The sequence below is a fragment of the Channa argus genome, chromosome 1, assembly GCF_033026475.1.
Source record: "Channa argus isolate prfri chromosome 1, Channa argus male v1.0, whole genome shotgun sequence".
Taxonomy (NCBI): Eukaryota; Metazoa; Chordata; class Actinopteri; order Anabantiformes; family Channidae; genus Channa; species Channa argus.
The window spans coordinates 27,233,764-27,254,659 of record NC_090197.1 but is presented as its reverse complement, the minus strand read 5'-3'; the positions used below and the strand labels follow the sequence as shown (position 1 = coordinate 27,254,659).

The 20,896-nt window shown below is 38.7% G+C and overlaps 1 protein-coding gene across 1 annotated transcript in view; it reads left to right on the top strand.

The window, feature by feature from the left end:
• Nucleotides 1–20,896, top strand: part of thsd7aa (thrombospondin, type I, domain containing 7Aa) — an 88,136-nt gene that overhangs the window by 57,747 nt on the left and 9,493 nt on the right. The window contains exons 13-24 of the mRNA XM_067510694.1: nt 123–389; nt 3,124–3,302; nt 3,462–3,467; nt 3,740–3,873; nt 4,101–4,254; nt 5,616–5,757; nt 5,868–5,983; nt 6,072–6,189; nt 9,389–9,534; nt 10,625–10,799; nt 17,552–17,725; nt 18,292–18,387. Of these exons, the coding sequence (XP_067366795.1) occupies nt 123–389; nt 3,124–3,302; nt 3,462–3,467; nt 3,740–3,873; nt 4,101–4,254; nt 5,616–5,757; nt 5,868–5,983; nt 6,072–6,189; nt 9,389–9,534; nt 10,625–10,799; nt 17,552–17,725; nt 18,292–18,387 (1,707 nt within the window). The remainder of the gene's footprint in view (nt 1–122; nt 390–3,123; nt 3,303–3,461; nt 3,468–3,739; nt 3,874–4,100; nt 4,255–5,615; nt 5,758–5,867; nt 5,984–6,071; nt 6,190–9,388; nt 9,535–10,624; nt 10,800–17,551; nt 17,726–18,291; nt 18,388–20,896) is intronic.

Sequence of the window (20,896 nt, the reverse complement as noted above, 5' to 3'; positions counted from 1 at the left end):
CTGATTATTTAAGTGTGATGTAAACGGGAAAGTTGGTTTTCAAAATTGGGGTAAATCTAAACCTAAACCAAAACCTTAACTATAATCCTAACCCCCTACTTAAAATCTATGTGTTTTTGCAGGGAAAAGCAAGAAGCGTGACCAGTGTAAAAATCATCAAATGTATCCCTTAAGTGAGACTCAGTATTGCCCATGTAACAAATATAATGCCCAACCTGTGGGTAACTGGTCGGACTGTATCCTGCCTGAGAGTGGCCGCATGGAGGGTCAACTAGGCATGAAGGTTCAAGGTGACATCAGAGAATGTGGACAAGGATATCGTTATCAGGCCATGGTGTGCTACGATCAGGACAACCGCATAGTTGAGACATCTCGCTGCAACAGCCACGGTGAGTCTTTCATGTTAAATCTTTTGAGGAACATGGGAAGTAATTAGGTTTTCAGTAAGAAAATACATTTTGAAACCAGAGCATTTTTTCCAATTTTTTTTCCAGAAATCTTTTTAGTATACAGAGACATGTTGGAGTTAGAAGGGCAGATATTGGAGAGAAGAAAAAATATGACCTGTTTGAGGATAGGTCACACAGGACTAAATCATACATTGTACAGAATAGGCAAACACACAACTGTGCATATACAGTACCACAATCAAGAAACAGTCAAGCATGTATTGCTCAAGTGTGACAAACACAAATACAAATGAAGAAGCTTACTTATGGTACTACAGATGGAAAAACTGGAAGCTACTTCAGTGAATCCATCATAACATTTCTTCAGTGTTTTGATAAAATACTTAAAAGAGACAGCGATAGTAAAGTTTTTTTTCCTGCATTTTTCTGATCCATTCCTGAATGGTTAATCGGAGGGTATCATGATTTACAAAGGTTGTAACACTTTCTGACAAACTTGGTGAGAGCATTAATTGGAAAATAAAATTAGGTACATAATATTTTAAAAAAGATTATTATTACAAAAACACACACACACACACACACACACACACACACATATATATATATATATATATATATATATATATATATATATATATATATATATATATATATATATATATATATATATATATATATATATGTATATATAAATAACAAAGTGCTTACTGTGCTTAAGTACATTTTTCACGTATCTGTACCATCATTAAGTAGATTTAATTCAGAGGAAAATGTGCCTTGAAATGAGGATCATTGAATTCAGTATAAAATTCAGTCTGCACTATGTTTTTTTGCATAGAAAGGGGGAGATGTAAAGCAGAACAAAGTAACTTTGTGATGTTACTATGCTGAGAACTATGACCTAAGAGTGGTTTCTGTTGACTCATACATTAATATGATTGATTGAGTTATGCAATTTTTTGTTCTTCACTCCTTCTAAAGGGAAGGCAGCCACATGCGCTAGTGTCCAGTGGGGTTACACGCATCCACTGTGTTTACTTGGATTACATCAGGTGCAAATTAGTCTGTTGTTATTTGTGTTCGTTGAGTTACCTAGAAGCATTGACAAAGCTTGTGGAATCTGACCCGGATGTCCAGCAGGGGGTGGAAACCATTGTCCAAAATGACCAATTGTTCATCATTTCTCCCACTGTCTCTAACTCACTGGCCTTCTTCAAAGGTTTGTCCAGTCTCTTCCTGTGTGTTGCTGTGACACCATTGTACTAGCTGACCTTATAGAAGATGGCCAATACCACCACATAGTCATAAAAAACTCCAAATAGTGCTCACACCGAAGTAGCTGAGTATCCTCATGAGATAGGGATTACATTGTTTTTTACAGGGCAGGAGCCTTGTCTGTCCAGTCCAGCTTTCTCCTTGGATGTTAACTAGTATAGTCAGGGCATGTTTTTTCTGCACCAGTAGCTTTTTGGTCTTCGTTTCATAGTATTTAACGTATGAATGAAGAACAGGAATAGCGTGAGGACAGTACACTGTGAGGTCCCTGTGATGCAGAGCACAATGTTTGACAAACAAGAATTATCAATTTCTTTAAGGACAAGGTTGGTGTAAATAAGTGACACTGAAGCTCAGTCAACCAGCCTTTGTATAAACGTGTCAGCGTTTACCCATAAACAACCAGGTTTATTAGGTCTTCTATATTCATTGTCCACAAATGGTCCTGTTTCTTCCTGTATATTCTTGCATTTTGTTAAAGCAACTTAAAACTCCAAAACACTGTCCTGTGAACTGACTGCATTTATTCATCCAACAATTGTGGCTAATATCTAACCAGCCAAACCAGAACAAGCTCTTATTACTCCAAAACGGAAAAGGTTAAAGATGTATTTCTGTGCTTTATCTACTGAACGTAGCCATTTCTTGCCTCAACTGGGAAGTGTTATAACAATCAGCCTCAGTCAAATATCTCTGTCGTTACTGCTCTGTACTAGGCTTGCTGACTCAAAACTTTGTCCCGGTGAGCAATGGGCTCTTTCAATCTGGAAGCATCTCAGTACCAAAGACCTTACAAAGATCAAAACACTGAAAGAAGAATACAGTTTTGTTTTAACTGCTAATCGACTCTGTAACACAGTCTATCTTGTAGACTTTGACCACAACAAAAGTAAATCTGTTTTGGACTTTAGTTGTGGTCAAGGTTTTTTCTGTCTGATTAGAACTAATGCAATAGCACCTCATAGCTATTAGCATTAGCTCACACTTGTTATTTACACTGTACACTGCTGATTATTAACTAACTCAATCATTTTCTCCTAAAATACTCTGATAAGAATTTGCTTGTTTTTGTACTGACTGAGCAAGGTTATCCTGTTTGTAAGTGTTTTTACGTGTAGTTTTGACCCCTTTCCCTTTTTTATGCTTCTTGACAAAGTATCTAAACTCAAGATTTTTATTTCACTATATCAATCTGCCTATTTCACTCTTGGAAAGAAATTCAATAAGTAGATTTTGCAAAAGAGCAAACTACTGCATTATGCTAAATGATTCTTGTGCAGATAATGCAATCCCAAACAAAAACATTTTCCAAAAGTATTAAAACATATCTGTATGCTTTTCTTTCACTGCTCTAGTGACATGTTGTTCACAATATCTGCTGTAGAGATCATTAATGTTTAAATTAAATACTTTTCTGTTATATGTTTGGGTACAGGATACATTGAGGAGGCTTGCATCATCCCATGTCCATCTGACTGCAAACTGAGTGAATGGTCTAACTGGTCACGCTGCAGCAAGTCCTGTGGTAGCGGTGTCAAAGTTCGCTCCAAGTGGCTCAGAGAAAAGCCCTATAATGGTGGCAGACCATGTCCTAAACTGGACCATGTGAACCAGGTGAGAGAGGTCTCACATAGAACTGCAGTTAACGTTTAAACAAAATCAGTATTTAATGAATTTCTTTGTGTGAATGGATGTTAATATATATTTCTTTGCTTCCTGAGTGCAATAATCTGAATGTCTTTTGCTCTTCTGTCCCATTTTGTCAATCTACAGGCCCAGGTATGTACATAGTTTATTCTTTTTGACAGTTTATATTATTTGAACTTGAACTGTACACATCTTAAAACATCTTAGATTTTTCTATTATGGGTATTTCTTTTTATACTATTGTTATAGGTGAAATAAGTAAAATGTTAATTTAGATTATCATCTGGCAAGTCAGTGTTCTCAGAGCTTAGGGACACAAAACTCTACACATTTTGTACTGCTAATCTGCATATTTCAAGGCTTTCTTAATATCATATACGTAACAGTGATTTGTTTTTTTTCAGGTGTATGAGGTAGTTCCATGCCACAGTGACTGTGGACAGTATATCTGGGTGTCAGAACCCTGGAGTGTATGGAAGGTCAGCAATGTTGATCTCAAGGAAAACTGTGGTGAAGGTGTTCAGACTAGAAAAGTCAGGTAACATGAGCGAACCCTACAATACAAGTTATTAAATTTCTTCTGTCCACATTTTGTGCCTGTGCTTGCACTTGTGCATTTTTGAAATGTCATTAGAGTAGTGTTTTTAATTATTCCTGCTGATCACCATTTGATAATGAAGATGAAGATGTCTGCAATGCCTACCAAAGATTCTCGGGTCTTGTAAAAATAGACTAACTTTTAGCATAACATTGTTGTTTATGCAGATGTATGCTCAACACTATAGATGGGCCCTCTGAACAAGTGGAGGATTATCTGTGCGACCCAGAGGAGATGCCTTTGGGGTCCCGCAGCAGCCGGCTGCCCTGCCCTGAGGATTGTGTGTTATCAGACTGGGGAGTCTGGAGTCCATGTACACTTGTAAGAAATTTATACATTTATTTCTAATCTTTGATTAGATGAGAGCTAAATAGTCTTCAACCTGTCATTATGTTCAATTTCAGTGTTATTTGGGGGGAAGTAATGCAAGTTATCATCTGTTGCTTCCATGGAAAATATTATGTGGATTAATGAGTTAAACTTTTTGGAAGGTGTGCGTCTTGTTACACATGCCGTATAACTAACAGCATTTAATTAAAAGAAGATCATGCCAACATTCAAACATGATGGCAGTAATGTGATGGTCTGGGGCTGCTTTACAGCTTCGTGACCTGGATGACTTCCCATAATTCATGGAACCATGAATACTGCACTCTACTAGAAAATCTTGAAGTAAAGTGTTTGGCCATCAGTTTGTGACCTCAACCCACTTGGGTTATGGACAAGGATCCAAAACAAACCAGCAAGTCATGCTCTGAATAGCTAAAAAAAATAAATACATTTTTGTTTTGGAGTGGCCTAGTCAAAGTCTGGACTGAAGTTAAAGTGAGATGCTGGGGCGTTACCTTAAATAGGCCCTTAATGCTGGAAAACCATCCAATGTGGCTGTTTTTAAACAATTCTACAAGGAAGAGGAGGCCAAAATGTATCTACAGTGATGTGAAAGACAGTTATCCTAAACACATGATTCCAGTTGTTGCCACCAACGATGGCAAAACTTTTTCACATAGGGCCAGGCAGGTTTTTTACTCATCCTGTCTTCAGTACCTGCCCTACTGTGCTGCAGGGACAATTTATTTCAGAAATGCCACTCATTAGGAATGGCCAACTTTACAAATACTCTGGGGGGAATACCCTGTCTAGGAGAATAACACGAAAACCAAGAGATGGTCTCTCATCAAGCCAGCATTAGAAAAAAAAGGGACACATCTGTGTCCATCAATAGGGAAAAGTAATACCAGTCGTAACACTGAAAGCTGGATATCACCACTGATGTCTAATTCAACTGATTTATAGTTCTGTGTATGCAATGTGGACACTGTTGACCAGTGTCCACCAGTTCGAGTATTACAAGAGAAGACTCCCTACCTGTCTGAATGTCCTGTTTCTCAGAAGCCAGCTGTTTCCCAGCCAGTTCACTATTTAACTTAAAAATGCGAGCTTGGTCTATAGGTACTGGGCGTCATTTATTTGTCATTATACAAGAAGTACAACGAAATTGCGTCAGATGATCAGATGGAGGGTTAGTCCTGAGGTGCTGAGCGTGAGCGTGCGGTGACTATGGGCAAACCTGGCCTGGTCCCTAACACATGTTTTTACCATGTTTAAGGAGATGATTTAACATTAAAAAAGGTAAGTTCTCATTCCTTTACATGCTGTAACTAATTATTTTCTCATCTCAGCCATGCAGTGGAAACAATACCCGAGAGAGAAATGCTTATTTGCTTCGCCAGCGTGGAGAGCAGAAGGAGTGTCCACCCACTAAACAGATAGAGCCCTGCACACTTAACAGCAACTGCTTCCACTATTCATACAACATTACTGGTGAGACTCAAACAAGCATGGTTAATAACAAAAATCTTGAACAGTACAATTCTCAGTAAAGATTTACAGTAGGTTGGCATTAACCCTTTGCTGATAATACTTCCCTGCAGACTGGAGTACCTGTCAGCTGAGTGACAGAGCAGTGTGTGGAAATGGCATTAAAACCCGCATGCTGGACTGTGTTCGTAGCGATGGTAAATCTGTTGACCTCAAGTTCTGCAAAGAGGTGAGACTTGTGCCACTTCTGATTTCAAAGCATTTTCTACAGTTTTTTAATGAAACAGAGATGTTCATCAAAGCATTTTATGTTGTAGCTGGGTCTGGAGAGGAAGTGGCAGATGAATGCTTCCTGTGTGGTGGAGTGTCCCATCAATTGTCAGCTGTCTGACTGGTCACCATGGTCTGAATGCACTCACACCTGTGGGCTTGCAGGTATGTATGTAGCTCTCTTTAAAATACTTTGAAAGTTAACCCTGATATTAAGAGGTGTTTCAAACCTTGGCTTACTGATCCTTTTGTGTTGAGAATATTTATGAGCAAACGAACAATGAATAATATAAGGTTGTGACATAGGACACTTTAGTAATGTAAAGAAATGTTTTCATTATCATGCAAAACCACGTGGGTGATGCAAGGCCTCTTAGACCATATAAAATATAATATAAAATAAAACCTCTATATTTTCTGGTATTGCCCTAAACTCACACTTTTCTGGTTTGATATTTGTGGAACATTAAAGACATGTTTTATTTTTCAAACAGAAAAGATATAAAATTGTTTTAGGTCCTAATAATGGCAAGTAAAAAGTGCATAACAAACAGCTGTAGCTCAGTTGGTAAGGTAGTTAACCACAGGGTCAGTGGTTCGATCCCCGGTCTCAACTATATGTCAAAGTGTCTCTGGGCAACACACTGAACCCCTAACAGCCCATTCCCATCCCTAGCTGTGCAGCACTGGTCCAAGCCCAGTAGAAAAAGAAAAAAAACTTATAATTTAAAGTCCAAAAGACCAAATTTGATCAAATTTGGAAATGTTAGCACCCTTAGTTCTGTGTTTACTGTTATATTATGGAATGTGAAGGACACATCAGAGAACAAGGTTCATAAAACTAAATGTAAAATGTATAATGGATATGTAATATACCTATGTGAAAATGTGCATCTTTTCAAATAAAAAGAAAATGTATTCAGATTTAGGCGGACTTTGATTTAAAAACAAGTAGGCATCACTTTAGGTGATCTTTTTTTTAACCCACCACTCTCTCTTGCAAATAGATGATTGTTTTTTTAAAAGCTTATTGCCCAGTTTCCACAATAAAATAATTCAGCTCATATACAGGTGGGTCATGCATTCAATGAACACAAAATATAATTTTGAAGTCTCATAGTGATAAGGTCATTGACAGCAGTGGTAGGTGCTAAGCCGCAGAATTTTGATATCTGACACCAGTTTTTCTCTTCACAATTAATTACAATATTTTAAAACAGTATGAGCATTCCCAAAATAAGGCTGTTTGCCTCCCTGGGAATGAACTTGCGACTTTTAACTTTATTTGTTAAGCGAAATAACACACCAGAGAAATATACAATAGCATAAAACATATACAATAAAACAGATAACAATAAATAACAGACAGAATAAAATAACAGACAGATAAAATAATGTCAAGTCAGACTGTGTCAAAGGCCAATGAAAACAAGTGAGTTTTAAGAAGGGATTTAAAAACAGGCAAGGATGAGGCCTGTCTAATGTGCAGGGGCAACTCGTTCCACAGTTTTTAAGCAGCCACTGCAAAAGCTCGGTCTCCTCTAAGCTTACATTTAGTTTTCAATACACTCAGGAGCAGCAGGTCAGCTGATCTGAGTGACCGCAGTGTAGCATATGGAAGCATAAGCTCAGAGAGGTACAGCGGGGTACCCCATTTAAACATTTAAAAACAAATAGAAGAAGTTGAAAATGGACCCTAAATTGCACAAGCAGCCAATGACTTACACCAAGATAAAGTGCATTGCAGTAATCCAGCCAGGTGGTAACGGAGGCATGTGTTACTGTTTCAAAGTGCTGCTTTGTTATAATGGACTTTATAATGGACTCTAGCCAGCAGCCTCAGGTGAAACAACTAGACTTAACAGCAGATCAGATCTGGCTTTCAAGCTTCAGGTCAGTATCTATTTTAAACGCAAGGTTAATAATTTCTTATTTGGTGTTTTCAGCCAAGGGTCCCAAGTCTGCAGGGGCAGTCCCACTAGATGAATTAATTCCCAAAACAATCACCTCAGTCTTTGAATCATTAAAATTGAAAATGTTAAGAGCCATCCAGGCCTTAATGTCCTTTAAACATTCCAGTAATAAACTGACATAAATGCCATCCTTTTTATTGAGTGTAACATAGATCTGACAGTCATCAGCATAGCAGTGAAACAAAATGCCATGTATTCTAAGGGTGGAGCCCATGGACAGCAAATACAAAGAAAAGAGGATAGGGCCTGAAATAGAACCTTGTGGAACCCCACAGGGCAGATAAGCAGAAGAAGACTGGAACTCTCCAAGTTGGACACAAAGTTCCATCTTTCAAGTAGGACCTGAACCAATTTAGAGCTAAGCCCTTTATAACGACCTAGTGTTCTAAGTGGGAGATTAAAATATCATGGTCCACTGTATCAAACGCAGCAGTTAAATCAATTAGTACAAGGACCACACAGTCACCAGAATTAGAGGCTAGAAAAATTTTATAAAGCACACACGAAAAAGCCCACTCAGTACTGTGTTTCATTCTAAAACCTGATTGGAAGCCTCAAATAGGTTGTGCTCATTTAAAATTGCTATTTCCTGACTATAAACAATAGTCAACAGTGATCTGGCATTCACCAGGCCAAACCTGGTGGGAGCCGGTCAACCTTGTTAACACACTAGCACTGTCAACAAGGTTGACATTACAGTGACTCCAACCAGCTGCTCTGTTGTGACATAAGGTTTCCATCCATCACCTTCCTACATCTATAGCAATGTTTCTTTTATTTATTTATTTTGTATTTTGGCTTATCCCATGACTTCAACTATTATGCCTGTTATTCATATTTTAGAATCTCTGTTCGAGTCCAAAATAACATATACAGTTACATTTAGTCAAATAGCAGATGCTTTTAACCAAAGCAACTTACAAGTAAGATGCAAGGCAAGCAAAAATCTAAGTCTAGGAGAAAACATCGAAGCGATGTCCTATCAGAAAAGGATTTATATTTCATGAGTTGCAAGTGCAAAGAGCAGAAAGAAGGTTTTTTTTTATGTTTTTTTTTTTTTTTTTTTAGATAGAATAGATTTAAGCATTGGACATTGCATTGGACACATACACATACACACAAACAGAGACAGATAACAGAAAAGAAAATTTTGTGAGATTCAACATTCTACAAAATTTTGTTTAAATTTGTACGTTTTCAACCCTTTCAGCTGTATCTCTGACTATAGTATCGATCTTCCAACCCATATCAATTAATCTTTACATTCCTATTTTTCACTCTTCTGCTGACTCAGACTAATGTTAACAAAGCCCTGGCATATAAAGATCAAACTACAGAATTAAAGTAAATATTCTTATAAAATATCTCTTTGTTTATCTGCTGTTCTGCAGGCAAGCTGTGGAGGAAACGGACATTAATCCAAGCTCCTCAGGGTGATGGGAGGCCATGTCCATCACAAATGGAGCAGTGGAAGCCCTGCCTAGTGAAGCCCTGCTACAGTTGGAGATACAGTGTCTGGTCAGATTGCAAATCTGAGGTGAGCCAGCTCTCTGTCTAACAACAAAAACTTTTTTAATGATAGAAGTATTTACTCAAGCAGCGGAACAAAACAATAAACATTTTTATTTGTTGAAGATTGAGGATTGTTTTGTGTGTATGTTTTAATTTTACACATTAACATCTTTAATTTTTTCTTTAGATTGTTATATGTTATTGTTTACTAAAAATACTTTATCTATCTTGACAATTTATTATAACAATTAAAAGTAGTGCAATATTACATTTGAAGTCTAATTATTATAGTGGCAGACCCAGGCTGCTTAAGGGACAAAAGCCAAAAACAAAATTGAAAGCCACCTAAAACACTCAGTGGGTCCAGATATTTATAGACACTGGCCACATTCAATTCCAAATGTGGACACACCTAATTAGTTACAACTACTTAAAATGAATAAATGAGATCAGCCTAAATGTTTTTAAATAAATATATATTTTTTTTTGCCTAAAACTGCACAAATTGCAAAATGAATGAGGGGTAAGTATTCATTTTCCCAAGAAGGAAGCAATTATACATTTACAGGTCCACTAATTTTATTAGAACTATCTGTGGAGGTTTTTAATCTGTGTGTTTAAGATGTTTTAATGAGTACTGCTAAGCTACTTTATTTTGCATGTGTTTATAGTCACAGTTTATAGAAAATAACTTTTCACTTTTTATTTTTCACACAAAATTTTGCTTGATTTATGTGGCTTTTGTTGAAAATGTTATAGTAAATACAGATTTCTACAAAATTGCCTTTCAGTAATTTCTGTAAAATAACTGTTGTTAAACAGGTATTAGCCTTAATTTAAAATGGTTCCCTCAGTTATAGTCACAATTGTTTTAGAAAACCAAAAATCTCACCATGAGGGCACTGAAACCCCACTATTAGCTGCTGTAATTGCAGCATGTAACAGACACATATTGCACATAAATGCTCACGCTTTGTTGGCCACATGTGTAGCCTCTGTGTAGATTTCATGCACAAATATAAGTTTTAGAGGGCACTTACTTGCTTTTATCCTATTGTAGGTACACTTTAGAGGGTACTGCCTTCAATCCATACAACTGTTTTTCCTTTCAACAGGGGGTGAGGTGTGGAGAAGGCCTGCGATTCAGGAACGTGTCGTGCTTTGTGTCAGATGGTTCAGGTCAACAAGACAGCAACCTGGTAGAAGATGAGCTGTGTGGGGATCTGGAGCCTTCAGTTGATGGAGATTCACACATTGTTTTGAAGGAGAACTGCATTGTACCCTGTCCAGGTAGGTATCTTACACACAGGGGCAATAGTTGCTCAAGAGGTGGAGCCTGTCATATGTTGTCTAAGAACAAGACACAGAAACCCAAATTCGTTACCCTAGGTGATTCAGGAAAGCTGTGTATGTGTGTGAGTGAATGTATGAATAAGAAGCAGAGTGCTTTGGGTTCCAATATGGGTAGAGAAGAGCTACAGATGGTGATTGCATCCCACATGGACTCTCCACTGAATATCAACTCCCCATGATGATGTACTCAATGCAGGCCTAACTTGTTACTGCCCCTAAACCATCACCATAGAATTACAGGTTACAATGCTGTTTTGATCTGCTAGGAGAAGCAGTGATTAGTGTTAGTATACTGCAAAATGTGTGATAAAACTGTTTTAATACAACACCCTGCCACAAACAAGTGTGTCCAAACTGGATTTTAAAATAAGATTATTGTGGTCAATTACTGCAATTATATTGCCCAGGTCTATTTATCAACGCCACTTCCCAGGTCTTTTGCCATTTACAGATGAAACAACAGTAACCCTGGAGCCCAGGAACTTTCTCAGGACAGCTGATTTCTAAGGTTGGACGTAAAGGGGAGAGCTGGTTTCTAAAATTGGGGTAGAGGATTAGGAAAACCAAATTTCCCTGGCAGATTTGGGTGTAACTAGGTTTCTTTTATAAACTTCTCCAACAGCACATGTACATAACAAAAGGCTGCAGACAGAAACACACAGTTGATTGAATGAAGGAAAGTGCCTCATCAGTTTTATTTTAGCATTTTATTGTAATTTTATTAATAATTACAGAAATAATTTAAATTTCATTGTAATAAAATGTGAAGAATAAATAAAATATATAATTGGAGACACCACAAACACCAAACAGTCCATTCTGGTGAAGGCGAATAACCACTATGTTTCAGCCTGTGAAACTCTTTGAGTGAGAGCAATGTCAAATTTATTTATATGTACTGTAGAAAATCCAGGTAAAAATCAGGGTTCATGCTGTCAAAATATGTGAATGGTGGTGACATTAAAGTTTCAGCAACTAAAAGCAAAGTTATAACATTATGCTGCTAAAAAAACCCACACCCTTTTCCAGCTGTACAATCTTGTCTGGAGTTGTTCAGTAAGAGCTGCAGAATTCAGGAACATTTTTCCTTAAATGATCCCCGGAGCATGTGGAGGGGCATTAAATATATTATGGATCACAGCAATGACAACTCACTATGTCCCCCAGACCCACAGCTACCAGATGGCATAATTATTTATTTTATTTTGTTTTTATTTTATTTTTTTTTAATTATATATTTAATTATTTATTTTATTATTTTTTGCTCGGTTTAAGGCATCCAACACCACAACTACCACCTTTAGGTATACACCCACACTAGATGATGAACCCTTATCATCTAGTGTTTTAACTACTCTTATTTTGACATCACATGAGAATTAACACCCGCAAAGCTACAGGCCTCGAAGGTGTTCCAAGCTGGTTCTTGAAGAAGTCTGTCCACCAGCTCTCAACTGTCTTGACAACTTTTACATTTTTAACACTTCAATGTACCAGGCCATTGTACCAACATGCTTCAAGACTTCTATTATCGGTCTTGCACCAAAAGCCTCTCCAGTGACTTGTTTAAATGACTATCATCCAATTGCTCTCACTCCAATAGAAATTAATTGTTTTGAGAGACATTGATACAACTACTGACTCTCACCAGTACAATTACAGGTGGCACCGCTTAACAGCTGATGCCATTGCTTCTGTAGTCCAAGGTTCCCTCATACATCTGAAAAAATAAACGCTCTTACGTGAGGCTGCTCTTCTTGGACTTCATCTCCACCTTTAACACAATTGTACCACAAACACTTGTGAACAAAGTGTTAGCACTTGGTCTATCTCCAACTCTCTGTAACTGGTTTATGCATTTCCTTACCAACAGATCCCAGGCTGTAAAGGTTTAACTCTACATCTGATGATTTTTGAACATCAGCAATGGGCAAAACAATTTACTGCACCTACTTCTTATGTCTTTTTATTTGATGTTGATAGTGTCGTGGAATATGATCACGTGTGTATTATATTATTTAAGCATAGACATAGTTTTTAGCATAGGTTTTAGAACCAAAAATACCTAATTTAATTCAATTTCAATTCAACTTTATTTATATAGCGCCAATTCACAACAAAGTCATCTCAGGGCACTTTACAGAATAAAGTCAAGATTATAAAGATATATAAAGAGAACCCAACAATTCCCCCTGGAGCAAGCCATAGGCAACAGTGGAGAGGAAAAACTCCCTTTAACGGAAGAAACCTCCAGCAGAACCAGGCTCAGGGTGGACGGCCATCTGCCTCGACCGGTTGGGGTGAGTGGAAAGGGGAGAGAGAAAAGAACAGAGCAACAAAAAGCAACAACAAAACATCGGGCAGATTGGTAGGACCAGTAGCTGCACGCTGGAAGACACACAGCTTCAAAGCCGGGGGACACCTGCAGAAAGGGACAGAGAGAGGGGGACAGAGGAGGACAAAGACAACTACGGGAGAGAACACACAGAGTTAATGACATACAGTGGTGAGAATTGCGGGGTGAGAGGAGAGGAGAGATGGTCAAGAGGAGGAAAGGAGCTCAGTGCATTGGGGGGTGGGTCCCCCAGCAGTCTAAGCCTATGGCAGCATAACTATAACTAACTATATGCTTTATTAAAAAGGAAGGTTTTAAGCCTAGACTTAAAAGTAGAGAGGGTGTCTGCTTCCCGAATCTGAACTGGGAGCTGGTTCCACAAGAGAGGAGCTTGATAGCTAAAGGCTCTACCTCCCATTCTACTTTTGGAAATTCTGGGAACCACAAGTAGGCCTGCATTCTGAGAGCGAAGTGGTCTACTGGGATGATATGGTGCTATGAGGTCTTCTATATATGATGGAGCCTGACCATTCAGAGCTTTATATGTAAGAAGCAGGGTTTTAAATTCTATTCTAAATTTAATGGGAAGCCAATGGAGAGAAGCTAGTGAAGGTGAAATATGATCTCTCTTGCTAGTTCCAGTCAGCACTCTTGCTGCAGCATTTTGGATTAATTGCAGGCTCTTTAGGGAGTTACTGGGGCATCCTGAAAGTAGGGAATTACAGTAGTCCAACCTAGAAGTAACAAATGCATGGACCAGTTTTTCGGCATCACTTTGAGACAGGATGCTCCTAATTTTGGCAATGTTCCGTAGGTGGAAGAAGGCTGTTCTAGAGATTTGTTTTATATGTGACTTAAAGGACAGATCCTGATCAAAAATAACTCCAAGGTTCCTTGCAGTAGTACTGGAGGCCAGACTTATGCCATCTAGGGAAACAATATGGTTGGACATCATATCTCTGATATTTTTGGGCCCAAATACTATGACTTCAGTTTTGTCTGAGTTTAAAAGTAAAAAATTGTGGGACATCCAGGCCTTTATGTCTTGTAGGCATGCTTGAAGCTTTATTAACTGATTATTTTCATCTGGTTCCATAGATAAATATAGCTGGGTATCATCAGCATAACAGTGGAAATTTATGGAGTGTTTTCTAATAATGTTGCCTAAAGGAGACATATATAAAGTAAAAAGTATTGGTCCTAACACAGAGCCTTGTGGAAATCCATAGCTAACCTTTGTGTGCATGGAGGATTCATCATTAACATGAACAAATTGAAATCTATCAGACAGATAAGATTTAAACCAACCTAGTGCAGTTCCTGTAATTCCAATTTGATGTTCCAGTCTCTGTAATAAAATGTTATGATCAATGGTATCAAATGCGGCACTAAGATCTAACAGAACAAGTATAGAGATGAGTCCATTATCTGAGGCCATGAGAAGATCGTTGGTGACTTTTACCAGAGCTGTTTCTGTACTATGATGAACTCTAAATCCTGACTGAAACTCTTCATACAAATTATTCCTATGAAGGTGATCACATAATTGTTTTGCGACTACTTTTTCAATTATTTTAGAAATAAAGGGGAGATTAGATATTGGTCTGTAATTGGCTAAAACACCTGGGTCAAGACAGGGTTTTTTAAGTAATGGTTTAATTACAGCTACCTTATATGCCTGTGGTACATAGCCTGTTTCTAAAGATAGATTGATGATATCTAATATGAACGTATCTATTAAGGGTAAAGCTTCCTTGAGCAGCTTAGTTGGAATAGGGTCTAGCAAACAGGTTGTTGGTTTAGATGAGGTAATAATTGAAGTTAGCTCAGAGAGATCTATGGGTAAAAAGCAGTCTAACAGGGAGTGGGGCCTTATCCATGATTCTAGCACTGCTGTACATGAAGATCTATCTGTAATTTTTGGGGGGAGGATCTGGTGAATACTTTCTCTAATAGCTACAATTTTATTCATAAAGAAGGTCATGAAGTCATTGCTGCTCAAAGTTAAGGGAATAGTAGGCTCAACAGAACTATGGCTCTTAGTCAGCCTGGCTACAGTGCTGAACAGAAACCGGGGGTTGTTCTTGTTTTCTTCTATTAATGATGAATAATATGCTGTTCTGGCATCACTGAGAGCTTTTTTGTACGTTTTTAAACTATTTTTCCAGGCTAAATGAGATTCTTCTAACTTTCTGGAACGCCACTTCCTTTCTAACTTTCGTGTTTCCTGTTTTAAGTTGCGTGTTTGTGAACTATACCATGGAGATCGCCTCTGCTGATTTACTGCCTTCTTTTTTAGAGGGGCAACACTATCGAGTATTGTACGTAGTGAGGCTGCAGAATTGTCAACAAGATAATCTACTTGTGCAGGAGTAACATTAAGGTGGCTACTTTCCATTGTATTAACATATGGTGAAGCAAATGATGAAGAAATAATTTCTTTAAATTTGTTGACAGCTTTTTCACTTAAGCATCTGCTATAGTGGAATTTTTCCCTAACTGCTATATAGTCCGTTATTGTAAATTCAAATGTTATTAAAAAATGGTCAGACAGAAGAGAGTTGTGAGGAAATATTGTTAAATTATCCGTTTATTATTATACAATAATGTTTAATCTTTTATAGGGAAGCCCAGAGACTGGAGTACCTTACTGTATTTCGTTCTCCTCATGTCTTCATGATGTGTTGTTGAGAAATAAAGTTGAATTGAGTTGCTGAGTTCATTTAACACGCACAACAAATATACAAAACAATGGTAGAAAAGGTAATGGCAACACTAGGCTTCTGATGTCGGGAAAAATCAACTGGAGTCATGTATTAGCACACGTGGAGTACAGTCAATGAAACAAGAATGGAAGTGTGGTTGAGAATTATAACATCTCTCAAAGTGTCAGTGTGTTATTCATGAGGAAAATTAGCTGATCTTAGCCATGCCTCACAGAAAAGTGATCTCAGAAAACCTTGCCATGGTTAATTCCCATAGAAGTGGGTATCCACCCATGAGCACACCAAAGTCACAATGAGGTAAAAAAGAACACTAGATTAACGACGAGAAGGATTTATTGGAGCTGGTTAGCGTCTTTGTACATTAGTCAATCATGTACAAAACATTGAACAGGTGCTTCACCCATGGCAAGGGGGGCTGGAGGCTATCCCACCTGTCAATTGGCTAGAGGCAGGGTCCACCCTGGAGAGCCCTCAAGTCATCTCAGGACCAACATAACGAAACATACACATACAGACAACCATTTACACTCACACCTATGGGCAATTTAGAGTCATCAATTAACCTAACATGCATATCTTTAAACTGTAGGGGGGAATTCAGAGTACTCGGGGTGGGGAAATGCCACATCCGGCCAATGGATTTAAACCAGGGACCTTCTAGTTGTACAACTAGATACATTTATGAAAATTAATTAAAATCTAATGTGCTATTTTGGTTGTTAGAAATTAATAGTGTGGTACATAGTACTACACTTGTCTGTGCACCTGCATCAGTAGTGATTGAAGCCAAAGCAACATTAATTGCAGTTCTATTTCAATATTGCTTCACAATCCAAATATTGTACTAAAAGTGGAAGGAAACCCAAAAAAGCCAAAGATTTTATGAAAATATTTAGAAAGAAATAATATCCACAGACAATCACTTCTCTTGTGCCTGGCTTTGCTTCCTTTCAGATGAAGTCTTTCATTAAATGCCTGTCAAGCTAATATTCAGGCCAGACAGTCCTCACCCAGTGAAATTCTTCTAGTGCAAGGCTCCAGGGATACTGTTTCGTCTCTAAACAGCACATCTTGCCACATCTCTTCAGACTCAAAGTGTGTGCAGTGTGGTAGATTTTACCACATTGCACACAGATTTTATATTGGCAGCATGCAGAATAAACTCCCCTGACACCTGTCTGTGACCAGCACTGCTCCCCCTTCCTGATAATGCTTCCACCAATTGTAGTAGCCCTCCACCCCCCTCTCCTGACACCTCTTACAATGGCCCTCTTCTGACCCTGATTGTGGACAGCTCTCCAACCTCCCCAAACCTGCACTTTTCACTCCTCTCTATGTGTGAGCAACCTTGCTCCTCACCAGTGAGAGAGCACAGTCAGTAATTTATTTTTCAACTGTTAAATGCCCTTCTCAGTATATGTAATATAAGTAAAATAAATATTTACTTTAAAATACCAATATTGGTACTGGCCTAAAAATCTGCACTGTTCAGGCTTGAACAATCACTATTCAACCATTAAAAGAAGATCGATGGCAGTCTTTTCACATTAAAAAACTAAATATACTAACTTCATGAAAAGCCTCGTAGCACAGTGAATTGTGGTTACTGAACTCTCCATGTTCTGTAGGAGAGTGTTACCTGACGGACTGGACTGTGTGGAGTCCATGCCAGCTAAACTGCGTGAGTGGGGATGACCTGGGTTTTGGCTCAGTCCAAGTCAGATCCAGAGCCGTGGTGGCCCAAGATCCAGAAAACGTCCTGCAATGTCCAGAACAGGAGCTGGAGGCACGGCCATGCACAGGTCAGTCCAAAAGCGTCCTGTTTTTTTAGAAATGGTATGAATTTAGATATATTCCATCTGTTTAAAATATGAACAATCTTCTTCTTACCTTGAAGAGCTTGTATTTTTGCCCATTTTACTTGAATTTTGGACTTATGTGTAACTTTGTATTGACCCAAAGCTGTTTGGTTCTTTTCAAACAGCCCAGTTCTCCCTCTGTGCTGAAGCACACAGTTAAGAAACTTTCAAGAGAATTCATAACTTTTGAGACCCTACTCTGATTGGCTGAAGGTGTTGCCAACACATTAACCAGAGTCAATGGGAACACCACCCAATAAATAATGCATTTGCAATGTCAGCCCCTGGGAAATGTAAATGGAATAACAGATTAGGTATGAAGCAATCTGAAAAATGGACTTTGATCACCCGTGGGGCCAGTGGGTGGGCTTATCTTTCAAAAATGTGTAGTTACGCTTACTAAAAGCCCTGTTCAGAAGTAAACCTCATATACTTGTCAGTCGACTGTGTCTTAGTGGGAGCAGCTTCAGAGCTGACCTACAACAAATCTGACCATATCCTTCCTGCAGAGGGCCAGTGTTTTGAATACAAGTGGAGGACTGGACCATGGAGAGGTTCATCTCGCCAGGTCTGGTGCCAGCGCTCAGATGGACTAAATGTCACCGGTAAGTATTGTGACTCATATGTCAATATGCCTCCTTTAGATGTCTTGTAGCATTTCATACTTACGATTATCAATTAAATGTGTTTCAATATATAAAGTGTAACCAATTAGTATATGGTACTAGATAAATACATAATATTTAGATTTCTGTCACAGTTTATTTCCTAAATATGTCATAAATAACCTGCTACAAAAGTAAATAAATATTAATTATTTTAGACTTAAAGTTAAAAATTTATTAAAAACTAAATAGGGAAATAACTATACATTACATATAAATTATAGGTAAAAGTGCAGACCCTGACTAAAGCCCTTTTTGGAACTAAAATTGATCTGATTGATTAATTGAAATAAGAGTAAAATTTTAACTGGAGACCTTGAAACGGATGTGAACAACTGATGGTCAAGTGAAAACTACAGAGAGTGATTTTCCATCAGTGCTAGGGCCAGGGCACACCAAGCCAATGTCGGCCATCAGCCAACGTCAGGTTGTTAAGGAGCGTTCATCGGCCTAGTCTTCACAATGTGTCCTGCATTGTCTGCACTAGTCAGACCCCTATACTCTACTTTTCAAACAGTTCAACATGTTGAATTAGTATCAGTGTAACCACTCTTATGGCTATGACAATAGAAATAAAGTGACAAACGAGCAAACAACAAGGTCAAGAGCACATACATGGAAGGCTCTTTTCAGTTTTAATTTTCAGCTCATCTGAACATTCCAATAGAAGCATATTGTTTACATTGACATGGCTGTCTGGACTGCAGAAATGAAAGACCAGCTATTTACATGACAGGAAAATGCTATGCCAACCCAATGGGGAAACAGATCTCTGAGAATGCAAATGTACAATGCAAGAGAATGCAAATGTACAATAGGTGCCCACTTGGTCAACTACTTTCCCACTAACTTTCAGAATCTTCCATAAAATGCAGTTTTAGCATCTGAATAAAGCCAAGGAATCCATGGTATTAAGAAAATGACTGAACTGAGTTCCTTTTAATTTTTTAAGGACTCAATGGCAGCTTGTGGAGACTGCAGATCAGACCTGTTTATGGCAGCAGCAGTGAGACATTCGGCAGCCTGATGGAGCTATGCTTTCTGGAGGTGGAGTCATGCCCCAGCCATCTCTTAGCTAAATCTACTTTAGAGAGTCCATGCTTAGTTCTTCTAGTCAGTCAAGTACTCAAAGGCCTTTCTTGAAGCACAGAGGAAAAAAGTTTGATTAGTCTGCTATTAGTGGCCTTATTCAATTTGATGTAGACCAGTGGTAAAAACCTGAAAAAATTGGCTTCATTTTACAAAAATAGAGAACAGGAGTTGGAAGTTGCCCCCAGATAGGGATGGGTGATAACAACATTTTCTTTCAGTACAATATCATTAGTTTATGGTCATTTTTCATCATCGATACCGATAATACCAATAAAATATCAGGGAAATCACATGATTGTTCAGTGTTCAGGGCCATGTTTACAGCATCGTCTACAGATCTTTTGACTCTGTAGGCAAGCTGTAGGGCGTCCAGAAGGCGGTCTGTTATGTCCTTGAGGTGGGACAAGACGAGGCACTGAAAGGACTTCATGACCACAGAAGTCAGGGTCTGTTATAATTAAGTCCCATGATCCTTGCATTTTTAGGGACTGGTACGATGGCTGATGTCTTAAAGCATGTCTTAAAAATGTCTGAACACTGGAGACAACAGATTGGCACAGTGCTTCAGGGTGGAGGGGGAGACAGTCCGGGCCAGCAGCTTACAAGGGTTCAGCCATTTAAATAGTTTATTCTAATCTCCCTCTTTGGTGGGAGGTTTGATATGCAGAGGGGAAGAGGACACTGAGGTTTGAAGAGGTGTGGGTGATCCAGGTGAGGGAGTGGAGGGGGGCTGCTGTTGATCAGTGATTGGTGGGGAGTATCAGGTCAGTTCCATTGTCTTTTAAACCGGCAGTAAAACTCATTCAGCCTGTTGGCCAGGCGCTGGTCATTCACAGAGTGGGGGGCTCTAGGCTTGTACTTATTGATTGCCTTCAGCCCTTTCCAGACAGAAGCAGAGTCGTTGGCTGAGAATTGCTGTTCCATTCTCTCACCATGTGCTGATTTAGCTCTGCTCACATCTTTCTCTACTCTAAATCTCTACGTTGCCTCGTTGTATTTGTCTTTGTCCACACTTCTGTATGTAGCCTCTTTCTCTGATCTCAGCTGTCTGAGATTAGCTATGAACCAGGGTTTGTCATTGTTATAACTCACCCTGGTGCATGATGGAATGACACTGTCCTCACAGAAGTTAATATAGGACGTCACAGTGTCCGTGTACTCATCCAAGACTGGCAGTGACAAACCTAAAAACATCCCAGTTCGTTTAGTCCAAACACTCCTGAAGTTTGCCCACAGCCTCATTGGTCCACTTCTTTGATGTCCTCACAGCAGGTTTGCAGAGTTTTAATTTCTCCCTTTATGCTGGAATCAGGTGCACCGTGATGTGGTCAGACTAGCCCAGTGCAGTGCGAGGAAC